The 21,066-nt window shown below is 36.4% G+C and overlaps 1 protein-coding gene across 15 annotated transcripts in view; it reads right to left on the minus strand.

The window, feature by feature from the left end:
* Nucleotides 1-21,066, minus strand: part of MYO3B (myosin IIIB) — a 201,511-nt gene that overhangs the window by 56,206 nt on the left and 124,239 nt on the right. For 12 of the 15 annotated variants that reach the window (XM_032693338.1, XM_032693339.1, XM_032693336.1 and 9 more), the window contains 6 exons: nt 20,815-20,892; nt 18,785-18,990; nt 10,811-10,922; nt 9,737-9,899; nt 8,970-9,050; nt 98-218 (listed from right to left, as the gene is read on the minus strand). In XM_032693338.1, coding sequence (XP_032549229.1) covers nt 98-218; nt 8,970-9,050; nt 9,737-9,899; nt 10,811-10,922; nt 18,785-18,990; nt 20,815-20,892 — 761 coding nt within the window. Of the gene's footprint in view, nt 1-97; nt 219-8,969; nt 9,051-9,736; nt 9,900-10,808; nt 10,923-18,784; nt 20,893-21,066 lie in introns of those variants that run through there. The other 3 variants (XM_032693343.1, XM_032693348.1, XM_032693349.1) reach the window with 3 other exon arrangements.

Here is a 21,066-nt window from a genome sequence, read left to right on the forward strand (position 1 = left end):
AGCTGGCTAAATCATGATGACATAGCTGCTCCTTTCAGATCTCATTGTCTGGAAAATTGCTTTTGTTAGAGAGTAGGCAGCAAAGGATTCAACTCACCAGTCTTCTTCAAAGCCAAAATCAGAAGTAGAGCAGCTGCTTGTAAGCTGAGGATCTGCTACACGCTCGGTGCTGGTTTTCAATCTTGTGTAGTTTTTACGAACAATATATCCCCTGAAAGCTAAAAAACATAGTTATGAATCAGAAAAATTCTGCAGAGCCTGAAATGACTGGCACCTGTCCCTGCAGCGCAGACCTGAACGTCCCCAACTTTTAATGAATTAGTGGATAAGAACATGAGTGGTTCCAATGTTTGCAATGTTACCAACAGTTGGAAATTCTACAGGGCCTTACACTCTCACTGTTATAGTGACCATTTGGCACAGTCCAGGCAAGGCCAAATAGGCCTCAAAATGAGAATTTATCTAATTTAAATAGGAACCCAACTTAGAATGTATTACAATACATAGTATAAAATCACAAATTACCTGATTTAAGCTTTTACAGAATCAGAAGCTTTATCTTTTTTTATTGTGGGGTAAGGGGGTGACAAGCCAGGGACACATGTATTCAATTAAAACTAGAAAAATTATTAATGTCTTCTCCTATTCTTTCAATTAACTGCAACCATAACAAAACATTTAAAATACATCTCATATAAATAAGCAGGAAAAAATTTATAAAGATTGGAATTTATACCATTCCTAAAAAAAGGAGCAGAACAAAACGATCACTAAAAATACTAAATGAAGTAGGAAGCATGCAGTGGAATGAAATGGCAAAGAAAATTCCAATGCATAATATTTGAAGATATCTACATCCCTTATTTCCATGGACTATCTCTGGATTTGGCTACCTAAATAACAAAATTATTTCCATAGTTTTATCTGATAGGAACTTGCTTGAATTTTTGACACCTGTTAGCAGTTAGTAATAAAGTTCCAGCACAAACCACACATAGCAATACATATTGCACTTAAGACAAAGGACTAAAAAGGTGCTGCAATATACACATAAACTCACATACTTTTAATTTTATTTTTTAGGCTTTATTTCAAGCATTATTTTAAGTAGAAATACCTAAAGGGAGAAAGGACTGAATAATGAAGACAGTAAACACAGTATCAGTGCCATTGTTTCAGTATACAACAAGCAGCTGCTGAATATGAAGGCTGAGCAGTTGTGAGAGAAAGGAGCTGTTTATTAGTCCGGGAGGACTGCAGCTTAAACAGTGCGACAAAATGTAAAAGAACGTTGGAACTAAGATCAAGGAATATGATTTTTGGGGAAAAAAAAAAAGTTTCCTGTCCAGGAAAAGCTTTTAAGCCCACTAAAGGCATGCAAAACCAGAGTCAGTTTGAAGACTAATTACTCAAAGGAGAAGAGCAGCCCTCCCACTGGGGTCCAGGGTTACATATTACAGTAGAATGTAGGACAGGCACAAAAATAAGGTCTAGGGAAACCTCATGTAGGATCAGGGTCATGATAACATTGTAGATTACAAAAAGAAATCAGAAGGTAAGATAAATACTGAATAAATTGAGGAGCAGAGAAATTGATCAGAAGATTAACAAGTTTTCCCTGTATCCCACACTTCTGATTTAATGAAAACACTGAGGTTTCTGGAATAAGAAGTAACAAAAATTGCCTTTTAATGAGAGTTATGACAATAAATAACCATTCACTTTACAAAACGCATGACAGAAGTTGGGCCTGCTGAGGTGTTCAACCAAATACAGAGCTCAGGTATCATGAGGTTGAGGAACTTTTTGCCCTTAATAATCAGACTGGAAAAGTCTGCTTGTCTGGCAGAGATGAGGCAAGCTTTCACTTGTCCCAAGTGATCAGGCTTCCAAGCCTTAACTATCCCCTACTGACCAGACAAGGAGCCTACCCCGACTGCAGCAGCAGAGACAGCTGGCCAGCAGCCACCTCTCTGCAGCTGAAACATGCTGAGTGTCATTCAGTCGATGGACTACTATAAAGAAAAACCAAAACAAATGAACTAATGAGATAAACTTCAGTTTTATCCTTAGTAGTTTCTCAACTTTTAGCAGTTCTTCATATGTGTGTGTCTATAAAATCAGCCTTGATACCTGCTGTGATTTTATTTTTAAAAATTATTTTTCTTTTTTTCCAGAGACTCTTATTTATGTCAGTACAAACACTTTGGTCTTTCCCTCATTCACTACATAAAACCTGCTATATCTGATTTAATAAACATAGCTTTTACCCTGTCTTCTGTTTTCATATGTATTTTCAAAATCAACTACTCTTCAACATAACCCTTCCACAGGCTGTATTCTAACATTCTTCCAAAATACCTTGAATCTGACAGGTAAATGGTTGTATTTTTCCTACTTTTGACTCCTGGGACAATCAAAGTACAGATAAACAAACTTCTTTCACTCCCTCAAAAGCTTCATCAAGCATTAGCAGGACTGCATCTTTTCAACATTTATTAACTGGATCTATAATGTTTCAAAAGAAATGCATATGCAGAGAATTCTACTGGGGGAGTCTGAGAGGCTGGGAAGCTGCTCCATCACAGCAATTTGCATTACTGACTGGTGCTGGTTTTGACACTAAGCACTTGGCTCAAAGAGTGTGAAATTAGCAGACTCATGTTGCTACTGCTCCATGAACAATCACTGCATCATTGAAGAAGAATGATTACCAGCTGTCACCTCATTTTCACCTTATTCAGTCTATATTCCAAACTTTCCAGCAACAGTAGCTTTAACCCTGATCTTTACATAGCTAAAAATGACATGATCTGAAAAGCAAGATAAGAACTGAACAATTGTAATACTTCTATTAGTAACTCAGTTTTTGATGCTTTATGTGCCACAAGTTAGGAAATGAATTTTTACTTTTTCTGCTGATCATTTCTCACACAGACTCTTCTGTCAGCTCCAGCACCTCACGAACCAAGGATATATTTACTTCAGAGAGTCTGAAATTTGGCGTCTTGCAGTTATAAACTTTTATTTTAAGGTCTACGTACCAAGGCATATACATTACACCCGATATTGCACAATTCCACATAGGAGAATCCGAGGCATTTTCCTCATAATTCTCACAGGAAATATATAGTTACAGAGCAAATTGTGAAGCACAATGTAAAACGATCAAAGCTAAACAATCACAGGTCTATGAGAGAAGTATAAAGAAAGGAGATGAAGTAGCACTTTAAAACAGTAGAAGGATTCATTCTGACATTAAAAAAATAATGTTAAGCAGACTTTTTGTACACAGACACATTTTTATTCTATAATATCACCTAAAATAGCAAATAGCAACAACTCAGAAGGAGAACTCATGATTGCTGAAGAGAAGGCATCATGGTAGTTTGGAATCAGAAGTTGATTTGCTAGGAACAGCCTATCACCTTCTTAATTTGTCTAGTTAAAAGAGCATTCAGCAGCTTAACTAACAGCATCTGAGAGAATTAGAGTCCATGAATCTGATTATTCACTCCATGCCAAATCAATTCTAATGAATAGTAAAAGGGATGGAGAGTCACATCTTTTGCTGGGTCCCATGAATACATTTTCTCGTGCACCTCTCACTCTGGATGGACACAGTGTGATGCCTGCTTAATTGCAGAAGAAAAACCGACTCTTGTATTAAGTTCTCCAGCAGAAGCACTATGAGAAAAGAAGTCATGAGTTCTTATGTGCAAGCAGTAACTATCACTAATAAGCAGTGACTATTACAAAGACTCACCAAGGCTGCCATCAGGACTGGTGTCACTGATGCACATCAACACTTGGACATAGAGCTTTTAACTAACATGCATCACAGTCTCTGATCTTGAGACTTGGTCAAATAAAAAAAAGTGAAGAGTAATGTGAAACTCTGTCAATATCAGCAAGGAAGAGGTTTTATGAGATACTGTTGGACAATGTACACTGTACATTGTCCCATCCTGATTTTTGCATAAAATCCAGTAAGAATAGTCTCCATTTTTTCTCCTTAAAAAATAGCAAATAAAACCTAAAACATTTGCACATTGACAGAGCTTAGCTCAGAGGAGGAGACAGAATATAGAACCTCTTACTTTAAAACTACAAGGCCTTCTCACTTTTCCAAAAATGGTCCCTGCACATGAGCATCAGGCCTTTACTGGTTACTAGAGACAGATACGAAACATGAAGAATTACTGGACGGCCTAAGCTAGTACAGAACACAGTGAGATGGAAGAGTAAAGTTAACCAACGCTGTGCAGCCTGTACAAAACTAATCTGGTTTACCCTGTGAAATCAAGGTAATACAATAAACCAGTTCTGCTGCCATTAGGAGAAACACATATATCTCTTCAATTTTTTTTACACTAAAAATGTAGTTAAAAGGAATTGAACTAATTACATAAAAAAATTAAAACCGCATCTGCTACTTAGGCATTGCTATTTTCAGGAATTTTTTAAAATATTTTTAGAAATAAGGTGCTTAGAAGTTTTTGGAACGTTTTACTCACGTACTTCTTAGATCTAGACAATGGTATTAGCTGAGAATGTATACACACAAATGTAAAAAACAGATGGATAAATATAGGGATAAAGATACTTTCAAGAAATACTTCCTTGTCTTCTACTGAAGCAAACATTATATCTTTGCTGCTGAAAATCCCAAAGGTAACACTTTTAGTAAAAGCTTACATTTATTATAACTGTAAAATAGTAAATTACAGCTGTTCTCTGTCCCTCTTTTTTTTATTATAATGGAGTAAATTTTGTCAGAAGCACATGTTAGATATGTAAACAGTGAGCAACACTGCATGGGCAGAAGTTGCAGAAAGAAAACCACTTACAAAGTGATGCTTCCTTCTGAACATCCCCTACTTTTTATCTAAGAAAAAGAGCCCAATTCTTGAGTTCTTGATAAAGAATTTTCTAATGCAATATGACATATGGTGAGTGTGTGAGCACGTGTTGGAGGAGGAGATGGTGGCTCAATGGATTAGTCATTTGCCTTTCACCTCTGGAAGCATAGTTAAACTCAGCCCTGACCAGAGCTGCACAGTATATTCCAGATGGCTAAAGTGGGCCTAATTAAAATGAATTCAGTGATGTCACCTCAGATCTAAGTGAATTGCATGCACCACTCATTTGGCATTTTGGCAATGTCGGTTCACAAATGAAATAACCAGATTAAAATCCTCCCATAAGTCTTTCGGGACAAGTCACACTGCATGGAAATATGTCCTATCATAAATAGAAAATATATTTTCATAATTGTATTATCTGTCGTTTTAAATTTTAATTAATGCATTATTCTAAAACAAAAAAACATTAAATGAGACTTGCACATGAGGTAAATCAGTGAAGCAACATTTCAGTCAGATGATTCAGTGGATATGCACTGATTTAAACCAGCTGTGAATCTGGCAAAATAATTTTAAAAAAAATCTTTGACAATATATTTTTCCTTTTATGTAGATGTAAATCAAAACAATATAAATCCTAATTACAAAGAAATACTCAGAAGTGCAAAGTACTTTCAACTCAAACAATTTGCACAAAATCATTCTTTACAATTCCTCTCCAAGTTAAAACTTAGCATTTTCTAGCCTTCACAGTTTGAGAAAGTGTGCTGGAAGTAGCAGGAAAGATCTTGTGTACTCTGTGTATTCTGAGAACTGAGATGTAGATATGCTGAAGTAGGGTAGCTTTTAGCTTTTTTTTTCCCCCACTTAATTTAAATTCACAAATACTTTGTTTCCTAGCGAGGGTGTTTTCCCCCATCTGAAATAATGACTTTTTTTCCTGTAATATAATACACTCAGGAATTGTATCCTCATGTATATTGTGCAGGTTGTTTTTTTTCTAAGTTTGTTTTTTCTTCCAACATTTCTTCAATGGATAGTGAACTGCTGGGCCCACAGAGATCTCCAGACCACCAGCTCATGTATTTGAAAGGCATTTGTTTATTTTTAAAATGCAAATGCAGCCTACCTCAAAGACTGACTTGCAAGAAATGAACAATCTGAACAAGTCAAGAGGTTTCCAATCAGGAGCTCTGTTCCTCCTTTATATCAGGCTATGATCACTTGCTGTCAAAACCACTTAAACAATATCCTGGAACCTGAATGAAGTCCCCCCACAATTAAAATGAGCAGGATAATCCTGCAAGAATTATTCAGGCAAATCATTTTTCACACAGTTTAAGGTAATGATAAGGTCATTTACAAAAGAAATCAGCGCCTTTGAAATGCTGACTTGTAGACAGAGGACTGCCTGGAGGAGGGCCATAGATAACAGTGAAGACTGGCCTCCTAACACTACCCTTGCAGTCTTTGGAACTGATTCTGATGAGGAGAAGGCCCAATAAGGTTAATACCCCTACTTTGATCTCTGTCAAAGCGTACCAGCAAGAATTAATTTACATTTCAGATGAAAAAGGTTGACAGCATGAAAAGGCATCTTGTTTCTGGTATGTGAATGTGCTGTAATAGATCGGGAATTCTGAAAGGAAGTTCTGAGGAAGCTAAAGGGATAAGCTGAGCGGCTGCTTTTATTGGGAAAGAGATGAAAGGAAAACAAATTTCAATATGCGCTGTTCTGTAGAAACATGTAAGCCAAATGCTTCCTAAATTCCAAGGCCTGCTTGAGAGGGGCAGGGGGGAGGGAAAGGAGAGGGAAGTACATATAGTTTAATTATATGGTTTTGCTAATGTCTGGATGACAAATGCAAACAATTCATCTAACTGCCTGAAATGGTTCATTTAAAAAAAATACAAAGGTGATCATACTCCATTTTACTAGAAAGCTGCCTTGAACTACACTCACGTTAGAAGATGTGCAGGGAAGGAAGAGAGTCAGGGATGCTTTTGTCTCTGTGTCACTAGGCACGTGGACAGTGTAATGTAACGTAAACAACACAAGGACTGTCCACATGTTTTAAAACCTGGAAATTGGTCATGATTAGCAAGCATAAGTTTTGATTTGAAACACGGAAAAATCAGCACACTAAGAAGAGAAAATGTGCACAAGAAATATTTTCGAATAAGAAGTCCTAGGTATAGGTTTCCAAAGGCAGATATAAATGTGTTGAGGATTATTATTATTATTATTATTATTATTATTATTATTATTATTATTATTATACCCCTTCTACTAGAGAGTCAAAGACAGGAGGAGCAACCAGCCTAATTAATACAAAGGTGCACCATGTCACTCTTAACCCTACAGTCCTAATGCTTATTCACCCAGACTGATCACTGAAACAGTAAAGTGCCAGGTTACAAAGGAAGATACTGTGTGTGTTAGTGGGAAGAATGCTAACAACATTACTCCAGCATTAGGTCCAGAGGGCTCAACAATGTCCAGATTCACTCCCACTGTCTCTGCTCTGCCATGTTTAACACAGCATCTAAGAGATGGCAGGAAGCAATACAGCTCAGAATCTCTCCCATGTGTGCTAAGAGCAGAATAGATTACTTTCTCTACAGAGCTAGCAATCTGTCTAGATAAAACTGTAAGGCAGAATGTCCCCTGCAGTCTCCAAGTGATACTGCTACACACCAGCTTCCTATTGCACCTGAGATAACTCTCACTTTAAGGAGCTGATCATAGGGGGACAGTGATGGGTTAACAGTTTCACTTTCCTTCTTTCAACAAAAGGTTGTTGTAAGTTAGGTAATCAAAGTCCAGGTACATATACACTTGTAAATCTAGCAAATACTCTGGAAAATAGTGGCAGGGGGTACTTTAAGATCTACTTTCCGTGCTATCATAAAAATAACTGAAAATGACAACAACACAAAGGAGAGGAAGAATGGGAGAGAGTACTTGTGCAGTCCTTCAGTGTTTGTTGTAACGGGAGAAAAAATTTCTCCCTAACAGTTTGCTATGTAATAGAATATTCTGCATTTAATCCTAGAGCTTCGTGATTCAATGTAACAGTATTCATGCAAAGCTGCAAATTATTATTTGATCCTAATGATATTCTGTTCCTTTCTGTAACTAGACTGGTATTCTGCTTTCTGCTGAAAGTCACAGCAATGTCTAATTTCAGAGGAGCAAACTTAGACAACAAAAAACCAAATGAATTTACTGGGAATGGTTTGAGAACAAAGAAAAAGAATATTAGAACACATCTTTTTCATACTGCCTTCAGACTATAAGATACACAATAAACAGGTGACAAAGTTTAAGGAATTGTAGCACAGAAAGCTGGTTGAATAGAGGTGGTATCTTGGTTTATTTGTAAACATGTTTGCTACAACTAATTTTTTATCAGTTACAGTCTTTCAATGTGGAGTTGCACAGGGAAAGTGTATTACACTGCATCATATGGAGGCTGCTTCATACTGGCAGCATCTGAAAACACCATTGAGTTCATAGCATTGGTTCTTAGATTTCTGTGCCATATGGTACTCTGCTGTCTACTAGAGACCTACACAGCCCTATGGGCCTGTTTCTCCAGTAATCTCTTTAAAGTTTATTCAAATTCATATTGATATGGCTGCATAGGAGTCTGGCAGAATGTCAAAAGATTGGTCAAAGCTGGCAAACCCAGCAAGCAGTCAAAACAAAAACCTGGCAATCTGCCAAAATCAGGGCTCCATACAAAGACAGAAAAATCCATGTCCAGTGCCTCCCATCCACACTTTTAGACAAACCAATACAGTGTTTCATACCAGCTCTACATGTAGTGGGAGCACACTGACTGTGCTCAGAAGAATCTTAGAGAATTAACTCAACAGTTTTTAATTAGTATGTTTTGCTTCCAGAGAAGCACTTCAAAAAGGCCAAAGTGCCTGATACCTGTCACAGATGTCATTTGACACTGAAGAACAAATGATGAGAAGTAACGTTTTTGATAGCTTTTGTTTGGACTGTATTTATTTTTTTTTGGCTATAAACATGACACACAAAATCACCCACAGAAAAATAGGTGTTGGCAACTGAAATACTGTTTTAATTACCTGCTTGAATATGTATAGCAGCATCAGTTCTTCTGTTCCTTATTTCCTTGTACTTCCTGCGAGCTTCATATCCTCTCCAGGCTAAAAATACAAAACCATGTGCTGGAAATTACATTTATTTAAGGAAGTGCTACAAAGTCAGAGATGTGCTGTAACTTTCTTTCCTCCTGCCATAACTATTCCAGCCTCTACCCCCAGTACCTCTTCCCCACCCACCCACATGTTGAACTCTGGGTTCATGACTGCAATATTCACATCCACACAACTTCAAACACCACTTTACTCTTCCAAATTTTAATTGTCACCATGTGCTCACTGATGTCCTAACCAAAACACAAAGGTGTATGATCATCCCTGCTCACACAGTTCCCCAAATTCACTACAAGGAAGCCTGCTAAAGTACTGGTAATCAGCCTCTGCAGTCCATTTTACGATGTATGTCTGGAATTCTGGTATACGGGCAGGGCATGCGCTACTGCATTTCAATTATGTGCTGCATGCTAGGACAGACATAGCTAACAATACTTTCATTTTGTGCACAGGCATCCCATCCAAAATACTAACATATTTAAATAAAGACATTACCAAACACTAAGATGACACCTTAGAAGCAAATCAATAATATTTGCATCAGTTAGTTGGAGAGAAAGCATCTCTGGTCATTTTCATTTCATAATAAACTATAATGGATGATTAAACAATATACATGCAATTTAACTGATTAAAATGCAAAGACACTCAGTGAAATAGGGAATGTGTACATTTACCTGACTGTATAGTAAGAGCACTGTTTTCTCTTTTATCTTTGACTTTCTTGTACCTCCTTGCTCCAAGCCATCCCTTGACATAGGCTTGCATGACCACCACTCTCCCTATAACTTCTCGAAGGAACAAATTTAACTGCTCTATATGGTAATACTTTAAAAAAACCTGGAATGGAACAACAACAAAACAAAAAAATCAGTATTACAAGCAGACAGTAACGCAATCTCTTATATTCTGTCTTTTCATTAGTCCAGTAGCAGCTTATTCTAGGGCATCATTGCCGAAAAAACTAGCAAAATACTGACTATAGATATCATAGCAATCTTGTGAATCAATTATTTGCTCTTGGTGTGCTTGTGCAATTTCATTATTCCACTGATTGTAATCACCCTATTGCAAAATAAACCCTATATTTACTCCCCTTACAAAGTAAACTGGCCAGGGGGATATTTTCAGATATCAACAATTTTGAAATATAGCCAGGGATGAAAAATCCTTGGTTGAATCTGGTTTTGGACATAATATTGTCTAAAAGCACTCTGCTTCAGGAGACAAATCCTGTGGGTACTTCTATACATTTTATCTGGGTCTTGGCCAGGAAAATTCTCCTTGTTTTTCCTTTGTGTACTGTAAAACAACTCAAAATACTATGCAATATCCTTTTTACAGAAGTCATTCACTCTATTTTAAACCATGAACAAAGGCTTTTGATGGAGCCAGAAGGAGCTTACCTGAAACTCCACAAATGGATAAGGTAGCAACCAGGCTTGCAGGATGAGCCAGAGTGTGAAGTTTCAGTCATGTCTTTAATAAGAGCATGAGGAACTTCAGGAATGCACTACAACAGGAGGCACTGACAGACGTACTGTCCTTATCAAGGCAGCCACGTGCAGAACACGCTTTGGGGAGGCACACAATGCACCCCTCCTCTGGCAGCACTAACTCAGGGCACCTCCGTAACCTGGGAGGCTAAGGAGCAAATTCCTTGCTCTTTTGTTCACTCATGCAGTACTTTTCAAAGTAGATATGTTTTGCTAAAAGGATACTATTACTGAGAAAATCTTAGCACCCTCTACCTTGGTCTTCCCAAGAATCCAGTTGTCTAGCTTAGATTTCTCCAAAATGGCAAGACAGTTTTCTCTGCTACCAAGGGGAGCCTTGTGTGCCTTGAACGCAAGGTAATAATACCTGCAAAACCAAGCGGCAAAGAAAAAATTGAATTAACAATCAACATGTACTTTCATTGTTCTTCTCTAGCTCAGAGCTGTATCTTTAGAACTAATAGGCCAAATTCTCCCTTATACTAAGTTCTCCTCTTAAATTACGACACAACTGTCATGAACAGATATTTGAGCATATACATGATTATGATAAATAATTAATTTGAATGATTATGATCAGTTTTAGAGGCCTGGCGCAGACCCATACTAAACAACATTGACTTTTATTTGTCCCTTGCAAAGAATAGCACCCAACAATTACGTGAAACAACATATAGTTAATGAAAAAAGAATGCAAACATGTTTCAACTGACTTAAGAACCAATTCCTCCCTGTAAAGCCATTATGCATTAAGAAGAATGGTTTTATAGCATTTAAGTAACCCCACTAGCAAACAATTACGTTAAGTAACAGCAAGAACATGTGCCAGTTAGTTTTCAAATTTAAGGCTTTTTTAACACAAGTACACTCTTAGATGGTAGCAAATGCCACCTCAGCTCTCATTTATTAACTGCCATGTGTTGTCTTGGTATTAAGTTATACTTCTACAGGTGCTACTCTATTTACACTGTGATTGAGAGGAACCGGCAGGGTGAACAAACCATTCTACTAATTATTAGCACAGGGAAGAGCCATCAGATGTTCTTTAAAACATGAAGAGAAGAATCTCATCAGCGAACCTCAAAGACAGATTCAAGAAAATATCCCACCTTACTGAAGAAAACATGGAGAAGCAATTACAAAACTTGGAATTGTACAAGACCTTTTTTTCTAATCAGGAGAATATGATTTTCAAATATTAGCTCCAGTTAATCTCCAGATATTAGCTCCAGTTGTCACAAGAAAGAAAAAAGAACCACTAAAATAGTCAATAAAGATCAAAGGGGAACAAAATGACATCTGAAGTCAGAAGCACTGGAATAAGTCCTGGACCAAAGACACAGATATTCACCAACTGGAGACACTGATGACTCTGAATAATGATAGGAGATTATGTATTACTGAGTTATTTTTAATGCAGTGACTTTCTTAACAACGTGATGATGCAAATTCTTTAGCCACGTCTTTCAAAATACCAAGAGTCATGCTATTCAGCAAGAATGGAGAAACATGGTGTATTTAAAAGAAAAAAGTACTTTTCCTCCACCTTATTACCAAACTTAATGATGCCAGTTTTCACAAGAAAAACGCCATTATGAGTTGCACTAATGAAACTCGGATTTAAAATATATGTAACACAAACAATTTGTGACAGTATATCATTTCAACAGATAGCAGACAGATACATGGGGGAAGTTACACTAATAATAAATTGCTGTTTTCTTCAAAAGCCAGTTCAGATAGCCATGTTATTTACACATGTATGTAACTTAAGCAGCTTGGGAGGGAGGGAGGGAGGGAGGAAGGGAGGCAGGCAGGCAGGCAGACAGGCAGGAAGGAAAAAAGGAAAGAAGTAAGGAAGGATAGATTCAAGTGAGTGACAATATCAATTTTCTGGTGATCAAGCACCTTTTAAGGTATGTTGTAGTTAGTCATTTTAAAACCATAGAACAGTTTTTAAATAGCAATGATGCAATAAAATATTCAAGGGAGATCTCATAATTTTTTTACCTGTCTTATTAATGACATTCTTATTGCTGCAAAGTTGACTTCTTATTTGTGACAAATCTGAGTAAAAAGTATTTTTGAGCTGTGTAATTTAACTGCCTGATTATACAATTTTGTTTGTGACAAACTTCACTATCTTTCAAATGTAGTAACCTCTCCATCAGCTCTCTTTCATGATCTAGAATGTATTTGCTTTTGGTACTCAGAAAAAAACCCCAACAATGGTACTTTTTCCTATTACTTAATGTTTTAACAAATGTTTTCAGAAAATTTATCTACAGTCTAAGAAAGCAAGCTATTCAAAATGACAAGAACTTTCCAAACCATGGGAATAACTACAGTTTCTATTTCACAGTTCACAGTACGTAAACATTGTCTCCCAATATTTATTAAAAACTTCCTCTAAATGGTGATTTTCCAGATGTTTTGATTGATCCAAATATTGCACAGAAGACACCTGTAACTGGTTAATATACTTCTTGTTTCTTTTCAATTATGTCATCAAAAATAAAGCAAAAATCACTGCGCTCATTAGAAATAGGGAGCAGCAATTTATTTTTTATTATTTCTCCTCCAGAACTACTTTCGAGTATGCATTCTGCACCATAAAAGGTCACTAGATTTGTGTTCCAAAGCTCAAATCCATGTTTTTAGGGTTTTTTTAAAGCAAACACTTTGTTTTCTATCTGGTGCCTGTTTTCATGACTGAATCACGTAACTACAGATGCCCAAGTAGTTTGACTTGATGTGCTCAGGAGAACTGTATGGCAGCACAGCATGTGCCACACAGGTCACCCAACTGTTTTATTTAATTTAAAATTTTTGTACAGCAATGGACCCTATGGAAAATTTTGGAGGAAGGTAAAATGTTTCATCTTAATGTATCTGGCAAAAGCATGCAAATATTGGATGTGGTGAAATGGTAGAGAAAACGTCTAGGAATACACCCAAAACTTTGGGATATACGCAACTACAACTGTTCATTTTGATTTATTTGCCTAATTTTATCTCTGTCATACTTATGTAAATCTGCTGTGCAGAGATCACAGAGTGACCTCTACTTCCAACATATCACCAAGAAACCAGAAACCTAATTTCAGAAAAGTAGAGCTAAAAATCACATTTGCTTTCAGATGAGATGAAAATTTCACAACTCTATTTTTTTATTTCCATATTTGCATTTGTTATTTCAGCACAAAACGCAGTAGTCAGGAGTATTTCAGTGTTCTTCTATGTTAAACTTTCAATACTTTCATTTCTATTTTTAAAAATAAAGTTTATGGTCCGTCATGTTCTATTTCATAAACATACACATATTTGTGCAAAAATATATTATCTTCCTGGGTTATACATCCTGCTTGAAAATTTCCTACATGTTAGACACACTCACCTACATGTTTCCTAAAAGCACTTGACTAATCACAGTAGCAGTTAAGACTAAGTAAGAGAAAAGTAATTTCCCCTCTGAAGAACCGATTTCTCAAACCTGATGAAACTCAGGAATTCTGTATTTTTTAACTAGTGGTTCTTAATCTGCACTACACACTATCCTACATGAATAGCATTTCAGAAAAAAACATACATTAAAATGGAATTAACTGCACTTACTAGTCATTAAGAATGCACCAACATTTTTTAAAAGTGGAATTTATCCTCAGACCAACAATTACAAAGCTAGGACATGCAGAATTAAGGTTAAATGCCAAAAACATCCAAGTGTGCTAAGATATGGAAAACTTCAGAATGATGCTATCTGTTATTAACTATCTGTTTAGGGCCAAAGCATTTCAGTGTTGGTGGTTTTAGACAAACCGATTGTAAACAAATGGTTCAACTTCTCACCACTCTTCAAAGGGCGAATTGTGGAACTGTTCAATAAATAGCATTTAAACAGCACCATTAACTACTATACCAGAGTCTCTTACTAAAGCTCCCTCTGCATTCCAGACTTAAAGGCTGCATCAATTCTATATAATTAACTCAAACCAGTAATGATTAACTCTTTTTCTCTTTAAAACAAATTTTTGTACTAAAATATACTAGTCTGAGGTGGAGAATGAATATGTGAAAAGCACGAAGTGCAAGGGGGCAAAATCCCTTTCTAGTCAGACCACCAGCAATAGTAGGAAGATTCTCAGTATTATAAAAACGTTTCTTCCTTCTCAGCCCTGGAGCTGGAAAGTTTAAAAAAATCCAATTATTTAGAACTAAAAGAGCCATAAAATAACTTTCAAAAATTTCTAACATGTATTAGTTGTATCTCACCTCTTTCAGAAACTTTCAAATCTGAATTCACACAAATAATTACATTTGACTCTACATTGAGTATGAATGAAAAAATGTAAATAAAAATGATAAAACATTTAAGACACTCTTGAAATTCAGTAATAGATATGAAACACTTATACTGCCAATCATCAGATAAGCACAGAATCACAGAAATACTCTCAAAAAGATATAATTTGGTCCATTGTGCATATACTATTCATAAGTGGTTATCCAACTTTCCACTTCTAAAGTTTTCCTATCTTCTTCATTCTGCAACTGTTTTGCACAGCAACCAGTGTTCTGTGAATGAGAAGAGTCCAGAAAGTGTATATGGAAGGTGCAGCAGTTTACCATATTTAACGTGTACAGTAACATTATACAGATCTGGGGAAATCTTAAAGCCACTGAAACAAATAAACACTTCCAAGGATAATAGTAAAATCAAGATATAGGGGAATGTTAAAATTTTCTTTCCAGAAATCACTTGCGAACTTTGGTATGGTGCAGGCTCAGTGCTAAAAGTAAGCTTGCATTAAAAAGGCATCATTTAAAAAGAAAGCATTCCTTCTCTGCAGCGCATCTATTGACTTCTAATTTAATTTGGTTCTTCCCTGATTTTGCATAATAAGCAAGTCTATCACCACTGAACTAGAAGAAAGTACTAGAAGTGCTTTCTAGTGCTAGCACTAGAAAGTGCTAGAAGAAAGTACTTACTGAGGTTATATGTTTTACAGGATTTTGCAATGTTTGACCAGTTTTTATTCCTACCTCCACTCGATGCAAAATGTGACTCATTAAGGTCATTGAGGCTTTATATGGTCATGAGAAATGTAACACTGGTGGTTTAGAGACTGTGTATACTAGGTGTACTAATGGTGACTTGATGCAAATTTGCACTGTGAGATTGAAAGAGCAGAACCAGCCTCCCTGGGATCACTGTTACAGTAACAGCACTAGTATTGCTATGAGTGTATGATCTGAGGAACATCATCCAACTACTGTGGAGTGGGTAATGCTTATAGGAAAAGTGTATCCTGCATTCTAATGCAGTACAAAAAATTTTAATGCATAACATAAAAAGGCAAGGAAGAAAAAAGACAATCCTTCAATGAAACTTGTGCAATAGTTCTCAATACATTGCTATGTGCTTATGAGGCACTTAATTCTTGAAATGCATCTAGCACCATTAGCCTACCAAGTCCCTTATCTTCCAAGCCATTGTCCAGTAGATGCCAGAGATTATATATAAGGAATATACAGCTGGAGGACATGTGGTGAGGACACATGTGTACATCACATCATGTGAAGCTCCAGGGGCCTGGGCACTCAGCAAGGAGCGTTCCATCCAGTGGGACCTTCAGCACAGGTCCCCACGTGAAAGCACACCTCCCTTCGCTGTTGTGCAGTGCACAGTCACCATGCGACCCCACATGCCAGGCACACCTGGTGGCCTGATCTAGGTAATAATGTGTATCTGAAACCTGGGATTCCAGTTTGAAAAAGGGGTTATGCTGCTTCACAGCAAACATAAGACAGACCCATGATGTCAGGGGGTGCAAGACGGGGCCAACAGAGACAAAGTGTCTAAGACTTGACAGGGATACAGTGTTTACAGGGGCTGCAGATTGCATTTTCCTACTTTAAGTAAAAAGAATATGTATATTTATATACATAAAACAGATGGTTATATACTTGGCTGAAGAAACATTGTGTGAATGAGTTACAATTAAGCCCTTTCTTCACCATCTGTTTTTTAACCCAATAAACTACATCCAGGTTTGCAATACTGAAATAATCTGTTCTACATGAAAACAGAAGACAGTAAAGACTAACATTAGACAGAGCTTTATCTTTTGTTTACCTCCCACCTGATAAACCCTGAATGGGTCTGTTCCCTGCCTTTGATTGTTTTGTCCTCATATTTCCTGCTAAGAGTTTACAAAACAGTATTATTGAACAGGCAGATAAGAAGCGCACCTATTTGTTTAATAACATCAAGGGAGAAAAAATGCTGGCTCATCCATTTTGTTGTTCAGTTGCTCAAAAGGATCAAAATACCAATTAACTTGCTGCCTTAGAAAATCTTTGATATCCTCACATTTACTGACATTTTGAAACTCTTCTTCATACTTGCCTAATGTCTTTTTGATTATGAACAAAGAAGTGCCAATCTGTTTAGCATTTGACCTGTTTTCTCAAACATTTTATGTATTCAACTACTTAGTTCCTAAAAACACTTGACTAGTCATGGCTGTAAGCTGAAGAAAAATGTTTCTTGTTCCATTTATAGCTTTTTAAAGTATTGCTTGTTTTTATTTTCAAGAGCAAAACAGAATAGAATTCATTTAAAAATCAAGCATGAGATGAACAAAGGAGCAAGAACATCCCCTCTCCCGCCCCCATTTATATTCTGAACTCAGGAAGTCTTATATGCTGTTGTGCAAATTGATAAATGTACCCCCCCTTCCCTTTTCAAGTTGACTTTCCTGAAAGAATCACATCCAGTTGGAGGAAAAACTTCAGGAGTAATTGACAAGATGTTAAACACAACTTGCCCTTCCTTATCTGCAGGAATGGAAAGCTACAGTTAATGCTGCTTTTCTAGGTTGTACTCAAATTCAGCAGACTTCTGAATGAAAAGGATCTGTTTATAAGAGGAGGCTTAATTTTGTCTCAATTTACACTAATCTCTGTGGAGTTAATCTCAGTTCACTTATGTGTAAATTGAATAAAAGTTAAAGTTAATAATTCTGCCTTCATCCTCTTCAGGATGTTGCAAAGATATGCCAATAATCAGAAAAATAAATCTGTTAAACATGCTTTAGAAAGGTGTGACTATACTAAAATTAGTCATGCAACACAAAAAAGTTGGGGGAGATCACGTCTGAAAATAAAATCGGTTTGATAGACAAATAAACAAACATATTAGTTATCCTTCCTGCGATATATCATCTGTAGTGTTTTCCTATCACATATTAATTTGGTGTACTAATATATTATAAATAAGAAAAAATTATTATTTTTTCAGAAATATTTGATTAAGCTTTGGTTTATCATTCAAGACCTCTCAATGCACTGACTGCAGATTTCCAAGCCCAAGTTACTGATTTACACACATAAATCTACTCTGTCTCTGGATTTTAGAAAGGCCTGTTTATGTGTCTTCTTTGTCATAATCAGCTCCTTCCCTCTAGCATCATATGAATTAATTGCTTTCAGTAGATTAATTAATTCTATATTGTCTGGATGAGCAACCTCCAGTTCAGGAAATATCAGAAAATGCTTCATTTAGCCATTCATTTCTTGTTCCTACTGTGATTGCTTCTGATCATTGTTGAATTATCAATCCCACACACTGGAAAACAGTAAATACTACGTGAAACCATATTTTAAATCTAGAGGAAACTATAATGATCATATAAACATATTGCCATTGCAAAGGCAATAGCACTTCCTGAATTAATTTTATAACTTTTTGAGATTGAGAATATGTATTAAAACCAGTAATAGCAGCTATGACAAAGGTTCACGAGAATAGAGATCTGATTATAAGTCATGATATCTCCAAGACAAATGACTATGAGGGTGTAAAAGCTATCTAAAGCTTTTATATCAATTCACTCTTAAGCACAGGTACATTCTTCATATGATGGTTGAAGGTCAAAATCCCAAAATTATCTGAGCAGGATCCATAATTTCTACCGGTTGCCTCTACTGAGGGAATCATGGGGACAGGTTTCCTACTGAATACTGGTGTTCACCACTGCTTTCACACTGGCTATTCTCCATTAGAGATCCCATAGCTCTTGTAGTCTTTACCTCTGATAGTCCCTGTGCTCATTAGAGATTCAGACCATACATGTACAAACCATGTTTGTAGAACTTTTTGTACTTAAATATAGAACATACCTTACAGAATGGAGTTCTAAAACAGTCCTATTATAGAAGTCTTACCTTTTTACAAACTCTTCAAAGAGGATGCGATGAGAATACCCTTTTTGACGTATTTTGACAGTTTCCAGAATTCCAGTGTATCGTAGCTGCAACAGAACTCTCTCGTGAGAAAACATCAGTGCTTCTCGATCATCATTAGGTTTAATGCACCGGATAAAGTGAGGCTGTCCAACAACCATTTTAGATAAAAGATCCATGAGGGAATACTAGTGAGAAGAATAAAAAAGATGCACACTTTTGACAGAGAACTGCAATGTAACTACTTAGGCAGAAGGTATATATTTGTAAATGCTATGTAATGCCTGATTATATTTTAATCTGTAATGTTAATCAGCATTGCCTTGTTATTAATTTTTAGGCTTGCAGCTGAACCTTGGAACCTATTAAAACTTTTCAGTTGTAAAAAAAATAAAATTATTCTAATTCTTAGTTCTTACTTATTACACTTTTCTCTTCATAGCTCCTTATACCACATTTCTGTAGTTGAAGGCCCATGTTAAAAAAAAAATAATTGAAAATTGTTCTAACTATAATTCTACTGTAGACACATTTGACTGATCAAATATCCCCAACAGAAGAACAAGTTTTACTGTGAAAAAAATCAATCACTGAAATTCACAGCAAATCATGGGGAAAGGGTTGCAAGAAGTCATCATCAGTTCAGTGCTCTGTCCACAGAAAACACTAGATGTATCTCTAACATTTCAGGCACATCTCTGTTACACTCATTTTTCAGAATCATTGAGAATATAAAATGCACAATCCCTCTAGAAATCTGCTGAAGTGCTACATTACCATAACTATTCATAATGTTCTTAACATCTACCATAAATCTCCCCACTGAAACATAGGTCCATTACTTCTTTTCCTATCCACCCTGGACATGGAAAACAATTTATTCCATTGCAATTCACTGTAAAACAAAAAAAGTTTGATCAGATCTTATATATCTGTTTTTCCAATGACTCTGACACTCCTGCTCCATACTCACCTCATTAACCGGTTGTATGATAAGTATTCATTACAACTATACCCAATCTCACATATCCATATGTGTCTTAAAATCACGTACAATTCCAAGCTTATTGTGGTCACCTTGGTGCAGGTGGCATGTATATTATGGTGTACTTTCACACTCACTCCCATATTCCACTTTTTTTTTTTTGTAGTTCCTACACAGCTGACATTTGTGGGGTTCTGTGCAAGTCCGTGTGCTCTTGTATATTCCACGCTGGGGCAACATCTCAGCATACATCAGCTTACTCTATGCCCTTCCTTACACTATTTTACAAGACAAATAGAACAGGTATTCCCACACAGCATGAAGCTTTGGCCCACCCTGGCTAGCACAGCACTGTGTACTTCCCTATTCTACATGGTAGAAGCGCAGTCCAAGGGCCAACTGCTCAAAACTTTTCCATTCTGCAGTGACTACAAGAAAAAAAACCCATTAACCAACAGTCTTGGACTGGCACTTTCTTGACTTCTAAGCTTCCAGTTCCAACATTCTCAATGCCTTTTCTTGCCTGTTTGATTTAAACTCATATACAGAATATACATTACCTCAGACAGGATTACTACTGATAAAATGACAACCCATATGATTTCTAGCAACACTTCTGAAAGATGGACTGTTTTTACTTATTAGCACAAATGACAAATCTTAATCTTTAGAGGTATGTATGCCTAAGCTTGTGAAAAAATACAAGTCTTAAGTAATAACAGCTATTTTATTTGCACAAAATGGGTGTTCTGTTTATAATGAGGCCTGTTCTAGGCCTGTAGCATTTTAGATGGAAGTAGTCTAGGCTCTAGATTCTGTTATCATCATACTCAGTGAAATTATAAAATACAAGTATAAGAAAACAAAGAGAAAAGAAGTAAAAGAAAATTTATGAGTCTACAAAGGCCTCATAACAGAATAAAAAAATTGTCTTATTATTCTCTTTGATCTAACAATCCCACAAATATTTTAGATATATCTATTGTTCCTATCATCCAAATGCTTATTTTCAATCGAACGTTTGTACCCTAAAATAGGAAGCCATAGTTTGCCGCTTCATGTTAGTTGTTTCCTCAGGATGCCGCATAACCTCCATTGTGTCAACCTGGAAGACAAAACTCTGGTGTTAGAACTGTTCCAGAAGCACTGTAGACCCACACCACCTTGCTCATGAAAGCTTGGTGCAGTTTTTGTTACAGTCATACCTTCGGGTGTGAGTATTTCAGAGTACTTTATCAGAGACAGGAAGGCCAGCTTCTAACAGATGCAGGACACACAC

Source organism: Chiroxiphia lanceolata, chromosome 7 (genome assembly GCF_009829145.1).
Source record: "Chiroxiphia lanceolata isolate bChiLan1 chromosome 7, bChiLan1.pri, whole genome shotgun sequence".
NCBI classification, from domain to species: Eukaryota; Metazoa; Chordata; class Aves; order Passeriformes; family Pipridae; genus Chiroxiphia; species Chiroxiphia lanceolata.